General features: G+C 45.2%; 1 protein-coding gene across 1 annotated transcript; it reads right to left on the reverse strand.

The window, feature by feature from the left end:
* Positions 1-10766: 10766 nt before the first annotated feature.
* On the reverse strand, positions 10767-15477 carry LOC120895019 (zinc finger protein GLI1-like). Its single transcript, XM_040297984.1, has 3 exons — positions 14125-15477; positions 12093-12366; positions 10767-12011 (listed from the first exon to the last, which is right to left on the reverse strand). The coding sequence occupies exons 1-3, from the start codon at positions 14733-14735 to the stop codon at positions 11364-11366; spliced, it is 1533 nt and encodes a 510-aa protein (XP_040153918.1). The 5' UTR covers positions 14736-15477; the 3' UTR covers positions 10767-11363.
* Between the last annotated feature and the right edge of the window lie 5193 nt (positions 15478-20670).

Consider the following 20670-nt stretch of genomic DNA (forward strand, 5'->3'; position numbering starts at 1 on the left):
GAAAACTTTATCCTGCTACCCTTCGAGCACACACACACACACAGCGTCCAATGATGGCCAGATTGGCGCTCGGTGCAGCAAAAGGCGATATTTGCTCAGTCCCTGTCCTTGATCTGGGCGCTCCGTCACGGCGACAAAGTTTGCCCTTCGCCAGGACAACGTATCCTGCGGGCGTATGTCTTTGCGAAAATGTCACACCTTTTAAGGGAGAAAGGGAAGGGTAGCAGGTTGGCCACATTCAACCCAGGTGGAAAGCAATAGTGCGAGAGAAAAGCGAGAGAGAGGGTGATTCCCGTCCCGAGGTTATCCGCTTTTCGATTGACTGGACTGATTTAATTACGGTGTCCCGTTAATAAGTGATGGGCTAATGAAATAGTTTTTCATTAAATTTGCATCGATCTTCGTGCGGGCGAGCGGGTCGAACGTTGCATCGAATGGGGGATGGGGTAACAGGGCGGTGAGGTGCTGATGCTTCTCTCATTGGTGCTGACGCAATCGATTGGCATCATCGTCGGTGGTATTTTATTTATTTATTTATTCTTTACCTTTAGCCATTTACGATCGGACTGTTTTAAAAGGTCGTTTGAGCGTGGTTGGCCAGTACCAGGCGATGTGCAGATACAGTTTTGCCATGCACTGTGTTGCATTAGCGTGGGACTTTATGGTAACAAAAAAGGGTGAGAATTTGAATACTTTACATCGTTAATTGAAAAATTGATAATGGAAATTGAAAGTGTGATAATTTTATGGTATCGATTTCAATGAAAATGAAACAAAACAACATTGTGCGCATTCAAAAGCCAAAAATTCAGTTTTATTTTGCTGCAAATGGTCACAAACCAGACTTTGAAATAATCACCTTGAAATGCAAATTGAATTTTCAATTGCATAACTTTAGGCGTCTTTCAAATCAATCGTTTCAAATCTAAAAGAGTTTTCATTTTTTATATGATTCCTTCCTTCACCATTTTACAATTTGTTAAACAAATATTTTCTTATATCAAACCATATAAATTATAAAATTGATAAATTAGATCTTGCTTATCTTTATTTTTCCTCATAAAAAAAAAGATTAAGCATACAAGATTTCATACATAAACGCCTATCAATATGCAATTTGCTTTAAAAAATTAGTCTTTTTCGTACATTTTCTATCGATAGCTACATAACCGTATCGCACACTACTGTAAACGAAAGCAGCATTACATTGTAAGGTTTTGTAACTGGCCTGCATCATCAGCATGACTACACAAACCGCTCGCCATAGGGGTAAACAACAGCCGGGGTGGATGTAGCCGAGCGGCAAGGATTAGAATTGCATTTACCAGCACATAACGGCTGCAACCGTCTGGCTGCTGAACGGACGAACGGACAGACGAGTAGTGCACCATACAATGGGTGGTGGGAAAATCGATAGCACCGTTCGCGTATCCTTTGCACTGACGCAGGACACACTCCACCACACTGTAAGCTGTGAGGGAGTGTGAGGGCAACGCCATCGACGCCAAATGCAGCTGTCGACTGAAATCAGATTAAATTCAGTCACCCAACTCGTCCCAGTCGGGCGAAAGCACGGGACGGGGGCAGTAAATAGTACTTTACATTCCAATTTCCGTCGATCACGGGAGAGATGCAGTTTTTGAGGAAGGGGAGTAGACAGACAACCGGGCAGTCGGGGGCAGAGAGTGCAATGTGCAGCAGTGTCCTTGGCAGCGTTCGGTCCCGTTCATTCACCGACCATCATCGAAGCGTTGCACTTCGCCACAAGCAGGGCCATCGTGATGAAGGGCCGATGGCCAGGCCACCTTCCCGCTGCGTTTATCCAGCTCTCCGTGGATTCAGGTCGCTGCTGGATTACATTCACTCGCTTTGCTGGCTTCGGTTCGCTTTGCTGGTTCAAGTACATATCGAGCGCTGCATTGGACACCATCACCAACAGCAATGTCAGCATTTGCCTTCTAGTAAGTGCATGTTTTCCCTGCGAATGCAACGGCCGCATCGGCGACAACGGTCCTCTCTGCCTTAGAGGTGGAGAGGTGGTATAGAATGCTTTCGTTCGAATGACACCGACGTCGTCTTATCCGGACTGTCAATCGATGTAGAACGTCGATAAATTTTACGTACGAATTGTGTTGCTTGAGGTTGAAATTTTATTGATTTTGCTTCAGTAAATTACTCTCATTGCATCTCAAATGTTGGACTCAATAGATCCGATTCTTCCCATCTGCCCGGAACGCTCTGCCTTCTACCTTCCACAATATTAGCCATTCAATCTCAATTCTGCTGAATTGTTTAACATGGCAAACAGCAAACATTGCGCAAGGATTCTAATTTGCCTCTTCTCTTAACAAGCTTTAACGCATAATTTACGCAGCACGACAACGTGTCCGTGGCATTCCCACCCGAAAACCCCTCCAAAGCTTACCACCGTCATACGTTCCGTGAACAATCTCCTTACTTAGTTGGCGAGCTCCACCTGTCTGCGGCATACATTCCAGCATACTTTCCGACGGAAGGTGAGAGCTTTGCCGTGTGACGCTTTCCATCTTTCCTCCCCGAACCAGACACGTTTCGAAGGGGTTGCTTTACGCTCCTTGGCGGATGGTGATAAAAATTCGCTCGTACCAGCTGCTTGTCCCTTCACGAACCCCACCCGCAGACGCCCGCAGAGTGAGACAAAACAAGAGCAATCAAAATTTCCATTTTCACTCATTTGCATTTTATTATGATCCTCGTCAGCACGTCCCCGAGACACACACACACATACAGCCACTTGTGGTTCTCTGTGTGTACGTGCGTGTGTGTGTGTGTTGTGTTTGTGTTGTGCCACAAACACCAGTGCTGGGGCAGAAGGAGACACGTTTGCCTGACTGATGGATGCTTGCTAATGAATAACCTTGACGAAATGTGTGCAGACGTTGGACGCGTCCTGCAAAGAGGGTGCGAATGCTTCCCGAAACACCACCGTCCTCGTTTCGCCCTTGGTCTGTCCGTCTGTCTGTGCGCACCCTTTGCATGCATTATTACGAGTGTGCCAAAGTCCCCCGGGCGGGGATCGAATGCATTTGACGCGTCACTTACGGTAGAGCAGAGAGGTTTAGCATTACGCTTTTAGCTTGGTAGAGCCGTGACGTCACGTGTCGTCACATGACCCCCATGGTGGGGAAAGGAGGATGATGTAAAATGCAAACAGTCGAGGTAGATTGCTCCTTGGAGGGAATAAGGAAAATCAGGCAGTGCTCGTGGTCATCGGCGTTGTGATTTAATTATTTCTATTACATTAAGCAACTTAATAGCGGAGCTAAGATTTACTGTAACAGAAGTAGATGATAAATTATGCACGTTAATCAACAATGAAGCAATTTTGACTATTAATATAAAAATACAATCATGCGGAGTGCCTTACTGAGGTGGGCCTTGCTAAGCGCCAGAAGGTATGCAATACGATTCTTTAAATGCTTTTAGTAACTATGGACCATTAAAAGAGGCATATGGAGTAAAAAATCGTCGCACAAAACTATTGCATACTTTTAGGCGTGCAGCAAAGGACAAGGAATGATACGTGGCTCGTATTGCAGAGCTTTGGGCGTTTTCATTCAACCTTCCCTGCCCCTATGCAATCTGTATACCAAACAACCCAAGTGACATTTGCTCGAAATTGTTTTCCCATATCTGCTCGATTAGTACTCGATACGCTTGAAATTGTGGATTTGTGTGTGATCAAGTGTGTTGAAAGCGCCAAGATTTTGTGTGTTCTTAAATTAGCCGTTCCTCTATCGATGGACCATGCCGTCGAGCTCATTTTTCATTCATAGCTATGATTTTTTGATGAAAAACAAAAGCTAATTTTGTGTGACGTTATTTTATAAAAATGGATATTATTTATGTATAAAATAAGAACATGGCCGACTATGACGATAGGAAACATCATTTCCGAGGGAATCTAGAAGAAAGTAACGTAAAAGCCGCTTCACAGTTGATTTTAAAGGACTTTTTCTAAATTCCCTTAAACTGGTGCAGTTTCAGGGAAGTTTAAGGTTCCAGTTTAAGGGAATTTGCTCGATTTCCCGATTATTCGTGCTCGAAAATGTCAATTGGGAATGCTTTTGCTGTTTTAATTGATTGTAAAGTCGGGGTAATCTCATTTTTTAAACACTTTATTTCCAAATTTCTAACAAAACATATTTTTCAAAACAAAGCCACCAATCTCAAACGAATCTGTCATACTTGATCACTAACAATCGTAAGTTGATTCGGCTTTGAGTAATAGCTTAACGTAGCGCTTCTCCTACCACATTTCTCTCACGAAAACAAATGCAGCCCAAGATTGATAGTGTGCCGGGCGCGTTCCACACACAAAAAAAAAAACTTATACCATCATTTTTCATCCCCAATTTGTGTTGATCGCTGCCTGCAAGTACACACATACACCACCACCACCACCATAGTTAAATGCATTGCCCGGGACACATAACTTTCCTCACCTCTTTCGTTGTTTTTTGGTACAAAAAAGCTCCAATAACCATGGCCCTCACGTTTGACACAGCGTTTATACCACGTGAGTGGCAACTTTCATTTAAAACTTTTACCTACCCCTCTCTCGCAACCACTCTCAATCAGTCACAGTACCTCGCGCCCTGGGGACGATGGTTTTTGAACTCTCCCGTCGGTGGTTTGGTGGATTGAGTGGTTGGCTGGAGCGAAGACGAAAAGTGAACGCACCCGCACGACGAACACAACACACCGACTCACATTCGACGTGGCTCCCGTTTTGTGGTTGTGACATCGTCCTCGGTGCATCCCGTGCGGGTGCAGCTGGGACATGCAGTGCCAACGTTGCTATCATCACAGTATGTACAGCGATGGGTCCGGCATGGGAGACATGGGTAGCTGGCCCCAGCTGGCTGATGCTTGCTCCATCGCGAGCGTCATTTTCATCGGACAAAACTGCACCGCTAACTTTATCGTACGATAAGTCGTCTCTCGGGTGGATATTCTTCGATGGGTGGATGTGTAAAATGCGTTGGTTTTGACTGCTGCACGGGTTGTCGGTACACGAACTTTGTGAGAGTCTTTAGCTACGAGATATACTTTTGTTATTACTTTATGCTGGCCAACCGCCACCGGTACCGATCACAGTAACGTACCATAACATATGCTTTTATGGAAAATTATACCGACATAGTTTTTCAGCTATTTTCAATTTGTTTTTTATTTGTTGAAAACTTATATAATTCAAGCATATGTTGTACTAATTGAGCTATTAAGCTAATACTAATCAAACATACTCCTATCTGCAAAACTCCATGACCATTACTGTGAAAACCGCTCTTGGCACGGCAACCAAGCACACCAAACCCCATTATCCTGTCCGGCTCGACTGGTCATCCTTTAGCGTCGGGATCAGGCTTGGTTCGTGCATACACTCATACAGGCACACCAGCAACACCAGCCAGCCAGTAGCACCACCAGCAGCAGACGTCATCAATTTCGCACACCCATTTGTGCGGGCCGAACTGCAGACAGTCTGGGAAAGTTTTGCTTTTTCCTTCCCACCCTGTGCCCTGCTCCTCTTTTGTGTGTTCATTTCCTGTTTTCTCATCGCCACGCGTAACACGGTGTCTGCGCGTTGGACTGGGGCAGGTGGTGCTGCCAAAGATGGTGAGGATTTGCGCGTGCAGAGCAAACGCCAATGTCTGCTGCCAGTGCAGTGTCCACGGTCTTCCGGCGTTGACGGCACTGGTGCTTGTTCACGTGGTAAACAGTAAAACAGACAGATCTGAGAGGTTCAGATGAGCATAAGAGAGACAGAGAGAAGAAGATTATATGTAAAAGTGAGAAATATAACAGAATGTTGAGCTAAATGTTAGTATAGTGAGAAACATAAAGGTAATAATGCCACTATATTTTGTATTAGTTATTTTTAGGGACATAAGCATAAAAAATGCAGTTTTATTAATTTTTTGTTGAAAATGATAAAAAAACAAAATTTTGCACCTAAAAAGTTGTTGAAAGTAATGTTTAAATTTACCAAACTACAACAATTATCTCATGTACGCTATCGTACGGAACCGAGCACAATGGCGTATCTTGAGTTTTCGCGTCTGGCGATTTCCTAGGGAAAAAAAGTTCATGTTTCGGTTCAAGGGTAAGAAAATATGGAATGAAAAATTAAATATTTTCATTGAAAAATAGGTATGTACCGCAACAATTCTATGAAACAAGCTTTTTACATATTATTAAAATTAAAAATAATCAATTCAAGTACATTGTATCAAACGTACTACGGATAATTACTGTATAAAATTCTGTTTTTAACAGTTTACTATACTGTTAAAGTAGCAAACATTTTGTATTAACTTGGCTAATCTTTGAAAATGATTAAAAAATATTCGAATTTTTTGTGAAACAGACGATTATATTAATATTAATCAAAATAATTAAATATTTTATAAACAATAATGATTTTAACATTTTTAGAAGAAACGACGTTATTTATACTTGCGTCACAATTGGAGCAATAAAATTTACATATTAAAAAAAAAATCTGTATTTACTAGATGTTAACCACCTTTATGAAACAGTCCTACAAGACATGTGTTTTGCCCATAGTGAAAAATATGAGAAAATTTGCTCACCTCTCACACTCGAACCCATTATCTCTCACTGTAGCGCTACTGTACCGATGAAGCATCAAATTTGTTGAATTGTATCATCTCACCTTGAGCAATCTGAAATATGGATAACAAATAAGCAAACAAGCCATACAATTTCACGGCAAAAATGAGACACTTTTCGATAACCTTCCTTGTTCTCATTATAACGCAATGTATCCAGAAGAAAGTTTACCATCCCGTCCCGATCTGTTCGCAGGATTTGAGTCCCGTTTTCGATTTGAGTTTTCCAAAAACAAAGCGAAAAACTGCAAACACACACTATCACAAATTTTACTTCGACTAACTATCATTTTTTCCGACTTAGTTTGCAATTTTGTGCAAAGTTTCGTCCCGGTAGCATCGGTAGCAAGCACACCAAACAGTGCATCGAGCAGAGTGTCCGTGCCAGTGCCAGTGTCGAGTGCTTCCGTTCGGCTATCCACAAATTTAAAATTCGTTTACTTCGTTCACCTTGCACTCCCGTCCATGCCCGTCTGGTTCGTTCGTTGCGGAGCGTGTAGCATGTGTCTGACGTTGGGCGCTGGAACCGGAAACGACGTAAGACGCCGTCTGCACGTGAGCTCGCCGGTGGAGTTCGTGGAAAGTCGACGATAATGAAAACTCTCCTCCTCACTCTCTGTGTTTCTTTCTCAGCCCTGTAAAAGGCCAGACGGATTTGCATCTGGCACCGTTTTGCATTCCAGCGCCAGAGTTAATCGCCGAACGGCGGTGATGGTTGTGATGCATTCGGGCAATGGGGCGAGAGGAGAGTAGCTGTCTGGCCGACTGTAAATGAAAGGCTTTCGGTTCTCTTCTTCCCCCACCCCCCCTTTTTGGACTGATCGGACGATGCGCTTGGTCTGGGTAAAAGTGGAAATGCTTTATTATTACTCCTGTCCGGCCTTTGCACCGACCGGTGGAAATTAGCCCTCGGGACTTTATGGCGTTTTGTTTTTATTATTTAGCCAGACAACCCCGGTTTGTTGCAGTTGCCCGGTATGCCAATATATGCTCTCATCCATCTCGTTGACTTGGTTTTATTTTTTCACCACTCTCTGAATACAATGTTTCGTACCGTTAAATAAACCGAATTGGACGGCATGAAAGCAATGTCAACACATGACAGCACACAAGCGCCTGGCCAGGACACCATTGACTGGGGAAACGCAAATATTGGAACAAAAATTGCAGCAAAAATGTTAAATCAAACCGATGGTCCTCACGGCAATGCTGCTATCTCCGTCCTGCTTTTTCGATCGCATCATGTGAACCAAGCAGTGCTTCAAGTTTGAAATTTCGGTCGCAAATGTTTGCGTTTGTTGACTTTTTTTTCACTCTGCCGATGGCAACTGTGCCGCAGTAGACTTACTGTAGCTCGTAACCCTTGGTTCACGAGGCCCGCATACGCATATGGTTCTAGCGTCAATTAAAAACCTGTTGAAGTTTAATTCAACCGCTCAATGGCACCTAGGGCGATGTATATGCAAGGGGAAGGATGGGTTTGATTTTTATTTCATCAACCGGGACTTCATCAGAATGCAATATTTAATGCTGCGGAGGGGTTTGAGTAAGACGAATTGGTCAATCGATATGGAAAAGAGCGAGGTTGCGTGGTTAGTGCACTCAAACCGGGGGAAATATTGATCGGTTTACCGAAATTGGTTTGGTTTGGAAGCACTTGGTAGGTATTAAAATATCATTTATCTTTAAAATGAGAATAATTGTTCAATATGTTAGCATGTAGGAGCGTTTGAAAAATAACATTGAAAAGGGAAATATCAAAGACTGCATTATCTAAAACCAAGAACCAAAACCTTTTATATATTGTAAACTTACCCAAAAAGCCCAAAACCTAATCAGTTTCAACTTAAATTGCAACTGGTTGCTCACCTCTGATGTAAGTGTCGTGCAAATTGCATAACTTTAGGCAAACTAGTGGAAGTAAATTGCATTACTTTTCTTTTTTTATTATTCCTTTATTTCCTAAACTCACAGCACCGCTCAAAACGGAATGCACCATAAATAACGCAACAAGCTTGTACGCGGCACGACTAACGACTTAATAAATTCGCCCCAAACATTCCAATAACATTGTTCTGCCCGATTTGCATTGAATAACGCACCACCACATCGTTCAGGTTAACGATTTCCGCTTTCTGTGCGAAAAAACCCCCCCAAACTGCAACGAACAGTGGGTTGCCAACCTGACCCCCGGCCCGAGTTGATAGTCCATATCGTGTGTTGCTCATAACTTTTCGAACCCTTGGGGTGGGGACCGTTCTCGGCCAGCATAACGCATGTTAATTGAATAATACCAACGCACGTACCGGCTCTCTTATCACCGCGAACCGGTGTGTAATTATTGCAACGACTCAAGTGCTTCTTCACCCCCAGAAGAGGCCGGAAACCATTTGTCCGGAAACGTTTTCCAGTTCGGAGTTGCATTTAAGCAGTCTTTCGTAGCGATCGTACTGAAGAAGTCTTGCGTCCAACGGAGCTTGTAACAGAACTTAAGAACATGACACAACAGAAGCTACACCTGTTTGTGCCACTATTTGTGCTGTTGCTCTGTTACCCATCTTACGGGGATTTGCCGGATGATACACAACAATCAACAACACCGCCCGATGTTGCTGGCGATCTCGATGCACGTGCAGGACCGCTGGATTTACGACCACCACTTCCGACGACCACTGCCAGTGAAAAGCCAACCACAGCGAAACCACTGCCCGGCCTGGGTGAACTGCTCGGTGGAGGCGGTGGTCTACCGGAACTCGGGGCCGGCGGACAGCAATCGGGCGGGTCACCCCAGGCCTCGCTGATACTGGGCGCATTTCAGGCCATCATTACGCCGTTCAATCCAGGGATGCTTGGAACGGTGATTGGTGCACTGGGTGGAGGAGGAGGTGGCTTGGGCGGAGGTGGTGGTGGTGGTGGTGGAGCTCCCAGTTTACCTTCCTTCCCCATTGGGTCGAAGCCACAGAAATAAAGCTGAGTGGACATAATATTTTTCTACAAAAGAAATAATAAATGCCAAAACTAAAGGATGTTTCTGATTCCAATTTGCTACTTTACCCTAGTCCCTTCACTTCCCGAAAAACGCGCTTGTTGCTTTTGGTTTGCTTTATTCAACCACACCACATAAATGGGTTAAAGATTGTAACAAGTAAGTATTTGTTTTCGTGTTGCACTGCATTAGTTAAAAGAAGTTGAGTTTCAATACACACCACAGAGTGTTGTTCCGTTTGTTTGTTTTTCTATAATTGTACTCTCACTCTCTCGCACACAAACACGCTCTCTTTCTTTACTTTTTGCTTTCTGTTTTAATGTTCTCCTCTATTAGTAACACCTATTCTCGTGCTGTTCTATTCTTGCTCTCAAGCTTTGTCCTTTTCGACATTCGTGTTTTCTGTCTCATTTAATAAAAAAAATAAAATAAAAGGAGAAAGAAATGTTATGTACTCCTTTCTTTCTCTCTTCTTGTTTCTTCTTCTTATTCTTTCTCATTCTTTCTTCTTCTTTCTTCTACTTTCTTCTACTTTCTTCTTCTTTCTTCTTCTTTCTTCATCTTTCTTCATCTTTCTTCTTCTTTCTTCTTCTTGTTTCTTCTTCATTCTTCTTCATTCTTCTTCTTTCTTCTTCTTTCTTCTTCTTGCTTCTTCTTTCTTCTTCTTTCTTCTTCTTTCTTCTTCTTGCTTCTTCTTGCTTCTTCTTGCTTCTTCTTGCTTCTTCTTGCTTCTTCTTGCTTCTTCTTGCTTCTTCTTGCTTCTTCTTAATTCTTCTTGCTTCTTCTTACTTCTTCTTGCTTCTTCTTGCTTCTTCTTGCTTCTTCTTGCTTCTTCTTTCTTCCCATTCTCCTACTCTTTGTTTCTTCTTCTTATTTCATCTTCTTATTTCATCTTCTTCTACTTCCTTCTCATTCTTCTTCTTATTCCGTCTTCTTGTACTGCTTCTTCTTCTGCTTCCTTCTTCCTATTACGTCATCTTTCTTCTTCCTATATCTCCTTTTTCTGTCTTCTTCGTACTTCTTCTATTTCCTTTTTCTTTTCCTTTTTACTTCTTTCCCCTTTACTTCTATTGTTCAGCTTTCTCCTTCTTTCTTGATCATCTTTTTCTGCTTCTCATTTCTTCTTTTTCATTTCCTCTTTCTCGCTTCTTCCTCTTGCCATCAAAATCACAAATCCTTCTAGCATTATTGTTCTAGCCTACTAAACCTACACTTGCACCATTTTATTTGTGTTGTGTGTGTGTTGTTGTTGTGGGGAGCTGCCCGCCCGCCATATGAAGTTTAAAACATTCGCAGCACATTGCACTAGTGTTCGATCGTATCGTTATAGCTAAACATGTAGTTTTTGTTAGTTTTGCTCGCTTGCGGCATTACACAATAAAGATAAACGTTTTGTTATAGATATGTTTTGTTTGCTTGCTTGTTTGCTTATTTGCATGTTGTGTGTAAAATATAAAAGTAATAATAATAATATAAAAAAAACTTGTTTCCTTACAGACTACAAAATCCATCAGTTGCGTTGCAGAACACAGTTAAAAATGTTTGTTTCAATGCAGAAACAAAAGGAAGGTGGTGTGGGACAGGATAGGGAAATGGGAGCTCGGGAAAATAAGGTTGTGGGGATAAGTTACACTTACTAAGCGCAACTCTTTTAAAACAACGAAAGAAAAACCAAACAACATCTCCTCAATTGCATACTTTCATCGGTGATGTACACTGAGATCGAGCGGACCATCTTCCACGTCCATCTTGAGCAGCCTCGGTACCTCCGGACGCTCACCCGCCCCGGCAGCACCGCCGACGACGACGACACCTTCCCTGCACCGTTCGTCGTCTTCGCGCGATGCCGTACCGTTGCCGTTGTCCCACGGTTCGAGCTGCTCGCCATCCATCAGCTGGCGCCGGGAATCGTCCGCCTGTTCCATCAAGCCCCAGTAGCTGGCACCGTGCTTAAACTGCTGACAGCACCCGGGATGCTCGCAGCCCGCCAAACGTTGCGGCCCGTACTCGGGATAGAGCCGGGCCTCCTCGTCGCAGCACACCACATCGATCAGCGCACCGCCGTCGTCCTCGGAATCGTAGTCCGGATAGGAACCGGTCGCATCCGAGCGGGTCGTACTGTCCTGGGAGTAGCTTTCGTACTCCATGCAGCACACATCCGGCAGCCGCAGGGGCGAGCAGCCGTCCAGGTTCGCGTGCTTGAACGTTTTGACGTGCTTGCGCAGCGAGGACGGATCGGTGTAGCGTTTGTTGCAGCCCGGCACCTTGCACACGTACGGTTTGTCGTTCGAGTGCGTTCGGGTGTGCTTGAACCGATCGGAAGAGTTCGAGTACGCTTTGTTGCATCCCTACAAGTGGCAGAGCAAAAGCAGAGATTAGTTTACACTGCTCCCCCAAGATCCAAGATCCAAGCTGCTGGTGCAACTTACCTCCACCGGGCAGACGTACGGCTTTTCGCCCGAGTGTGAGCGGAGGTGAATTTTCAGATTTTCCGCGCGCGAAAAACACTTGCCACACTTGCCGCACTGGTGCGGCTTCTCCTTCGTGTGTGTGCGCACGTGCACCAGCATCTTGTAGCGCGCGTTAAAGCCACGGTCCTGGCGCAGGCAGCGCTCCCAGCGGCAGTAGTACAAACCGTCCAGCCCGATGACGGCGTGCTTCTGCGTAACGTGACTTGCCAGATCCTCCAGCTTGAAGAACACGCTGCACGAAAGGGATGGAAAGAGAGTGGGAACGATTAGTGGGAGTTTCTTAGCGCGCGGTGTTAGTGCTGAAAGTGGGCGAACGGGTCAACGTCACGCACAGCCCGGCTGATATTGTGCCGATAAGATATATCGACCTCGAACACACCGGCTGGCCGCAATTGTTTGGCCGCACCGGACCGAGGTCCCCGGTCTCCCCTGGACGAAGGTGATGATGATGATGCGATCATTATCTTACCGCATGGTCGCGGAAAGGGCTTGGTCGTGGTGCGGGTTAATCAAGCTTTTCGACGAAGGTTCGAAGGTGTTTTGTGCGGCCGGAATCGTAGGCTCATCACAACCGGAAATAGATTTTGAGATTTTTGCCTGTTTTTTTTTGCAGGTTTAGCAAGGCTTTGGATGTGGTCCACTGGTCGCTTGCCACCACCATGGTGTAATTATTTCAATGTTGCGAAACCATGCCTTATCAAACCTGGTGTTTGACCAAGGGGCATAACAAAACGCGCTCAAAATAGGCACTACCGCCACCGCCACCACCGCCGGTGGTATACGTCACGAGTTAGAGAAGCTGTAAATTCGCTGCTCCGCTGACAGGGAATGGTTGGCGAGGGTGAGAGTGTGCTAACGCATTTATCAGTAACGCGCCTTTGGATGAGCCCGAGCAGGCGAAAACGCCTCACACGAGATGGGGGCCCAATCAAAATCGAGGCACAAACACTCACACACACAAAAATTTCATCAGTAGGCGCTAGACTACTCAAGAGCGCTTGTTGATAAGCCCTTTTCGCCGAATTCATGTTCAGAATCTGAGATTCTAAGAATTATTTAAAAATTTCAAAATGATTTTCAAAGCATTTTCTGCTTAAAAGCCCTCAGTTTTGACAATACAATTATATAAATTGTAGGATATTAACCATTTCCTCCACCCAAATATGTAAACTTGATTCCAAATTTTTAGTGCTCTCCCTAGAATCGTACCACTATAAACAATGAACGATGAACGGGAGCTTTTCGCTAGATTCACACGACAGATTTGCCGACATCTGCACACGGTACAACAGAAAACGTGCGACTCAGGGTAAGAACGTGGCCCCAAAGGGAAGAGGGAAGGCTGGGGCTGTCTGTTTGCTTTACGTGGTTGGACAGCCGGAGGTGCAAACGTTCGCTTCCTCTCCAGTCTCATCTTGGGTCTTATATCTCGCGACAATCATATGATCCGCGGTGGCGAGGAAAAAGATAACAAACTGCCTGGAGAGATCTTTTCTGGGAGTAAAAAACAACTTACAATAGTCGGTACATGGTACAGGGTGTCACCAGTCCCGTTTTAAGAGTGAATAAAGTGAATGTAATGCCTTCAAATTACAAAAAAACTCTAGATGATCATTGGGTTGCAATGCTCTTACTGCTGATTTAAGACTGTTAAAATCGTAGCAGAGCTTAGAATGCTTCAATTAAATTGTTGCTACCATTGCATTGCAGCGCCATCTGTCTGCTGCTGCCAAAAAACAAATTAGGCTTAAGTACATCAAGCTTTTTCAGAAGTTTCATTGAATACTGTTGTATGTGTTGCATTCAAAGTGCAATACAATTCACTCCTTCACAAGCAATAAATGAATTCTATGGCTATATCGTAAATTCTGGTTAGTTTTAAACGAGAGCAGAACAGCGCCATCTAGTAGGAAATACCCCTATTAGCAATGAGACAGCGAAATTCACAAAATATCCCACTTCTAATCGACAAAACCATCGCCTTCCTTACCAGTAACAGTTTTCCCAGCGGCAGACAAACTCCTCCACCGTGTCCGGCTCGGACTGCGAGCTGCTCGCGTCGGTTTCGCCCTGCATCGGGACGACCTGCTGATTCTGCACCTTCATAATGACGGAGTTGCGCTGCGCTGCCGTACTGCCGGTACCGAGCACTTCACCCCGCCCCGACAGTGGACTGGGCGAGCGATCGCGCAACGGCGGTGTGTGGGGTGGTGAAAGCGGCCCTGCTGCAAGTTGATCCTTTCCCGACACGGCAGCTCCCTCCGTGCCGGTGTTGCGCCCGTTCAGGTAGAAGTACAGTGGCGATGAGCCGACAGACGTAGGCGACGAACCGGTTGATGAGGCCGGCGACCGAAGACGATCGGTCGGCACGGGTACACCGGCGGCGGCGGCGGCCGTTACCGCCGCAACCGTTGCGCTGGCCGGCATCGAGCCCGGTGGCGACGATTGCATCGGCAGGATAAAGTCGTACGGATGGTGGTACGGGGGCGTTATCGGGTGGTAGCCGCCGAGCCGCTCATTCTGCACCGGCGGTGACGATTGGTAGTAGTAGAAGGGCTGCAGGCCCATCCTGTACGGGATGGTTTCTTTGTTGATTAGCATTGTTGTGCCGTGTGTTTTGTCGCGACGCTGGTTGCTTTCTGCTTTTATATTTTTTATGTCATTTAAGGTTAGATGTGCTTTCTTTGGGTTAAAGCCGGTGTCGAGTCAGCCAGAGGACACAACAACACTGTCAAAGCACTGGAAGCGTTATCTTAACGTGTTAATTACTACTCATTCCGGGCTGTTAGCAAGTTGCGGCTTATTTGCATTCACCATAAAACACACACAAGCACACGTTGGAACAAGAGTTAGCACAAAATGCACACACAAACGCACACACACACGCAGCAATGATCCAGCGATCTACTACCGATCACTCACTACCAAGATGGCCTCTTTGTTCTAATCTTTTCTCGCACTCTCTTTCACAGATTCGATTTCTTCTGCATTTTCGTCGTTTGTCGCTCGTCTAACTCTAAACGCTCTCTCTATCTCTCTCGGTCACACAGAAGTTAATAATATTGGACGGAACAGCAACACTGTGCGGAGAAAAGCGTAGCGGAGAAACAAGACGGCAACACACACAATTCGAATCTTCCGAGGCGCTCCCGGCATGGATCCGATCCCTCGCCTGGTGCTTTATCAACTGTAGCACTCAACCACGCGCGACCTTTTGTGCTGGCGAACGAACCTGGCGCGCGGTCCGAGCGATGCGAGTTCGAGATGCTGACTAAAGGCCCCCCACCTAACCGGAACACATTTTAACGCTACTACTTGTGTGTACGACCACCAACACACCAAGCGACATCTCGGTCAGCGACTTACAGCGTTCTTATCAGTCTCCCTACCAGGCTAAATAGGCAGGGTGAGCGAATAGAGAACCTCAAAGAGAGAGAGAGAGCGAGATACACACTGTCAGTATCACCTCCCGGGGGGTGTGTGTGTGTGGTGGGCCCAATGGGTGATAGTGATTTTGGACAATTGGAGGAATGGTTCTGTGTGAAACGAGGGAAGGTTATTCCTATCTGTCGCTGTATGGCCTGTGTGCATACGCCTCGCCTCGAAGGCCGTTCCTTCAAACGCGAGTCTCATAATACGCGCACGTCATGCCGCCGCCCTGGGGGAAAACGTTGAAGTAGGTCTGGAACACGAAAAGTGCCCTTTCACGGTGTGCTGCTCCGGTAGGGGGTTCCGTTATCAGAAACAGGAAAGGAAATGATGGGAAGGCATCGGGGTGGCCTAACTGTGCCTCGACAAATTCGAGCGCGTCGATAAAGCCGTCCCGATGACATCTTCGAACGCATCGGTTCGCTACCGGCTGATGGCGTGTGGGGGTTTTAAGGGATATTTTAAGGTAAACTTCATCTGCTATTGGACGGGTTCGACACTATCAAACGGAAGTTGATGGGTAGGGACGGTAAGAGACGCTTAGAGTGGAGATGGAGACGCATGGTCTTTCAGTTTTATTTAAAAAATAGGCCTTGATAACAGACAACTGAAGAAGAGGAGGAGAAGAAGGGAGCGAGCAATAAGAAGACGAATAACCATAATAAAAATACAAAGAAGAGAAAGAAGAACAATGACAAGTGGAAAGTAAGAAGAAGCAGAAGAAGACAATGAATAACATGATGATGATACTAATAAGAAGAACAATAAAATGAATCAGTTGAGAAAGAAAAGGAAGCAAAACAAAGAGAAGAACAAAAGAGCACACAGAAAAAAAAAGATGGAACATGAAAAAAAAGAAATATAAAAAAAAACAAAAATAAAAAAGAAGAAACAAGAAAAAAAGAAGAAGAAGAAGTTAAGAGGAAGAAGCAGAAGAAGAAAAAGAAGAAGAAGAAGAAGAAGAAGAAGAAGAAGAAGAAGAAGAAGAAATAAGAAAAAAGAAGAAGAAGAAGATAAGAAGACGCAATAAGAGAAAGATGTAGCATGAAGAAGTAAAATAAGAAAAAACGCTTCACAAAACAATGTGTTTTTACATTATAAATAGAAGCCAACTGTATGCAACTTTTCAATCTTTTTACAGCATTCTGTTTGATAATTTGAGGTTATGGTTTAGAATTGAGGAAAAAACGTAGAAATACTCAAAAAACGCATCATGATCGAGATTAGAGCCTATGAAGTTTCATGTGCTTTTCAACAGCTTCCACAGACCTGATAGATAATCTACCGTAACCTCAAGTATGTTCAGGGTCACTTGTAAGCCAAGACTGTCAAAAAGCTCAAGGCTCAAGTGGAAGATACTCAGAGCAAATCCCTAATTCCACAGATACCAATGCAAGGGACTCTGCGGTGTGCTAAGCACTTCATAAGAAACACACCGGACGTCTAATGCCATAAAGCTTATTGCTTATCTATGCATACTGATAGCAATCGATGGCGTGAATTGAGTTTGCCCTACATTTGTAATAAACAGTGTCCAGTGACTGACCCCGAAAGATTCCGAACATTTTTAATTACTAATATGAAATAAAAAAGCTCACTAATCGATCAAAGATGCCACCTGCGAAGCGTTACACCAAAACCAACGTAAAGAGCGTCTAAGAAGTCGTTATCAAAATAGAAATGAATGAAATCGGCCCCACTCCAAACAAATAGTAGCCCCCCAATCAGAGCATAAAATCTCATCAGATGTACACGATCGGTACTGTAGGTCTAGCTATCGATATTGCATCGTCTAGACACTCCGCGTGCTTGGGCATACTACGTAGTAGCTTCAGCTTCAAGGAAGGCTTCAACGCAGCGCTGCATTCGCGATAACCCACGATTCTATAAATTCTCATTAATCCGGGTCATTAGTCCGTTGGTGGGATTCACTCCCATTGAGCTTCTCGCTAGCTAGTTCAATCTGGATTCACGTACACGATCGGCACCAATAGACTAAACCACCCGGGCGTACCGATCCTGTGCAAACCGGTTCGGAGTTCGATCGTGTTGAGCCACCGGTACATCACATGCCCTGCAACGCCATCAAACAGGCTCAGGGTCGTTCCGTCTAGTCGAGGTTGGTAGCGAGTGAGCTCCCATCGAGCGGCGGACAACTACGCATCGCTTTGGACCCCAGCAAGGGACAGCCGGCCTTACGTCGATCCGTCCGGCGTGTGGTGCTCTCGCCAAACCTAACCTCTCGCAGAGTTTGTTACGTCCACAATTTAATTCCCAGCATTACTAATATTGACATTCATCGGGCATTGCGGTGCTTGTGATAACGCCAAGACGTGCACGGTAGTGCACTTTGATAAGATCCGGTACAAACAACCGTCCACTGCCCGTTTTCCGGTGAAAAGTGGGCCTCTTTAGGTGCGGCTTGATGGTAGTCGTGACGTTATGGTAATTTGTTGGTTGCAAGCAATTGATTGTTCATTGGAAATAGCCAGATTTGACATCAATTCTAACTCCAAGACACTTTCAGATGCTTCACAAATTCCCAATCGGGTCCTGTCATCGGACCACCGGGCTATTTCATTTTGTGTCATCTCACCCCCACTTTGGTGAAGCGCTTCTTATCGCGTTGCACGTCTGGAAGCGCTCGTACAGCACCGATAAAGCCGAACGCACTCCATGGTACCGGATTGTCCAGCACGCCCGGCCAGGGATTGAACCGGTTCGAGCCAGTTCCGCCGACGATTAGCATGCTGTCGCGTCCCGTCTGCTTCTACCTTCTTATCGCGTGCGGGCGCGCGCAATATTCCGTCAATTACGGAAACATACCAGACCCAGCCCGGCAGCCACAATGCTACTCGCCTACAGGGGGGGAATTCGTGTGTGCCGTGATTCCAGCAACAGAGGTGTTGGTGGATTTTGTGTGTATTTTTAGGGTTTTTATTGCCATTGGCCGCCTGATCACGCAGGCACTGTGTAGGCTCCCATTAGTCAAGGCTGTAGACTTTGAACGGGGGAAGTTTCGAGTTGGAAAAGCACACACAAACACATGTGTTGGCAGTTTTTTGTTAGTAATATGTGGCGAACATTACATCACTTCCTGCGTGATCATGCGTCCAACGACGGCACACGCCGAACACATGTTTTTGGAAGCTATACGACCCACTCTAGTACCTTCTAGTTCGACCGTAAATAAGCCCTTGCCTCAGTGTGTATGTGTGTGTGTGTGTGTGTGGGAATATCTGAAGTACACCTCTTGGCAGAATGTAATACACCCATCACACAGCTTGTCACTTATTGACGCGCGGCCCCACACCAAGACCGAATCCGATTCTGCTCGGTGAGGGAGAAATTAACCCTTCGGGTTATCAGCGCGAACCGGTTCGGACCGGTTCTCGATCATCCCCGGACCCCGGACAGCCGTTGTGCGCAGATCGGGCGCTTATCGCAACTACACGCTCCGTCCAAGGGCCAGCCGGACCACCGAGAGCATTTGTCCTACTTTAGACAAATGCATCAATACACCCCGCGGAGGGAGGCGGTTGTGCAGAGTATGTTACACCGTCGAAGCTCCGCGCACTTTGCCCTGTAGATCATTCGTCGCAAAATCAACCTCCTCTGTGACTTGGATGATTAATTATCGCACCCTTTGCTCCGTTCCTAGGGTTATGTTTGTTTTGAAGGCGTCCACCAAAAATAGCACCCCCCCAAAATTGGTGCCCGCTCACCGAAACCAATCATCCGCTGAACACGAATCCGGTTCGTGTCGGTTGGCTGTGGGCATGCAAGGGCTGCGACTGATAGCGACCCGGGGACTGGAGGATAATTTATAACGGAAAGCCGTACTCGCTAAAGGTGTCTCGCCCTGTTGGGGCTAGGCGACGACCTCGTGGCTCAAGGATCCCCCCATGTTTTGTTGTATGATAGAAGGGGCGATTTTCGACCGGAGTCCGCGACGATACCTTGGACCCGGTCGGGTCTGGGAAACAGCTGGAACAGCGCTGCGGGCTTATCAGGCGGACGCATCTGGTGAAACTGGCGCGTGGTGTTTCATCAGCTCCGTGTGGAGGGGAATTTATCGATCAGACGGTCAATGAACCGGTGAGGGAAGCGGAGGGGTGAAGCATTAGTGTTTGATACAGTTGCGAAATACGAGACTATTGGCAGGTGTATCGATGATCAGTTTTTGCAGCTAGGAATTGCATCGGAGGGGAATGCAGTTCAAGTTGAGAGTTCAGCAATGAGACGTGTGATATGAATGCAATGCTGATAAGATGACAAAGTATGACGTTGTTACGATTGAAAAATGTATATAATGCCATTATAATAGATAACTTGTCAAAATAATAGTAAGCTTTTATATGACTTCTTATTGCTAGTTTATTTAGCTATTTTATTTAGATTACATGGCTGCGAAAAATAACTTCTGAGGATAATAAGCTAGTACTGGATACCTAGTTACCTTTGCAAACAACTTGGAATGTAGAGAGATACTGATTTTAACCAATTACCCAAAGTGATAGTTAAACCTATATCGGTCCTTAAACGGATCCTTAACTTATATTGTTACTAAAACTGCTCTGAATCCTTGCTATATCCATTAAGATCCTGAAAATCTTCCTGAACTCATACCATCCCAATGACTGAGATACTGTACCCACACCACTCTTGGAACTTACAGAACCCATAAAGATCCTGGAATATATTCCAACTTCATGCCCGTCGAGGAACTGATACTCATTCTGGCTTTGGAACTTATTCCCATGATACTGTTTGAAAACCTATCTGGAGCTGATGGACCGATTCTGGAGCTCATCTCCTACCCAGACCGGTTCTGGAAGTTATCCTGAGCCCACACCATTCCGAGAACTTATCCCAACCCCATTCCAACCCAAATACTTCATCTAGATCTGATTCAATCATAAATATTATTGCGTTTTACACTGTACTTGATTTGTTATAGCGAGATAACTCAATACTGTAAATTTATCACAAAATGTCATAAAATTATTCGATTTTTAGGATTATTCAGCTAAAAAACGTAAGTTGTACCCGATTTTTTTATGCAAATTGCAAGATTTTAGGCGTAGTTTGGTTTGTCGCTTTGGTT

The sequence above is a fragment of the Anopheles arabiensis genome, chromosome 2, assembly GCF_016920715.1.
Source record: "Anopheles arabiensis isolate DONGOLA chromosome 2, AaraD3, whole genome shotgun sequence".
Taxonomy (NCBI): Eukaryota; Metazoa; Arthropoda; class Insecta; order Diptera; family Culicidae; genus Anopheles; species Anopheles arabiensis.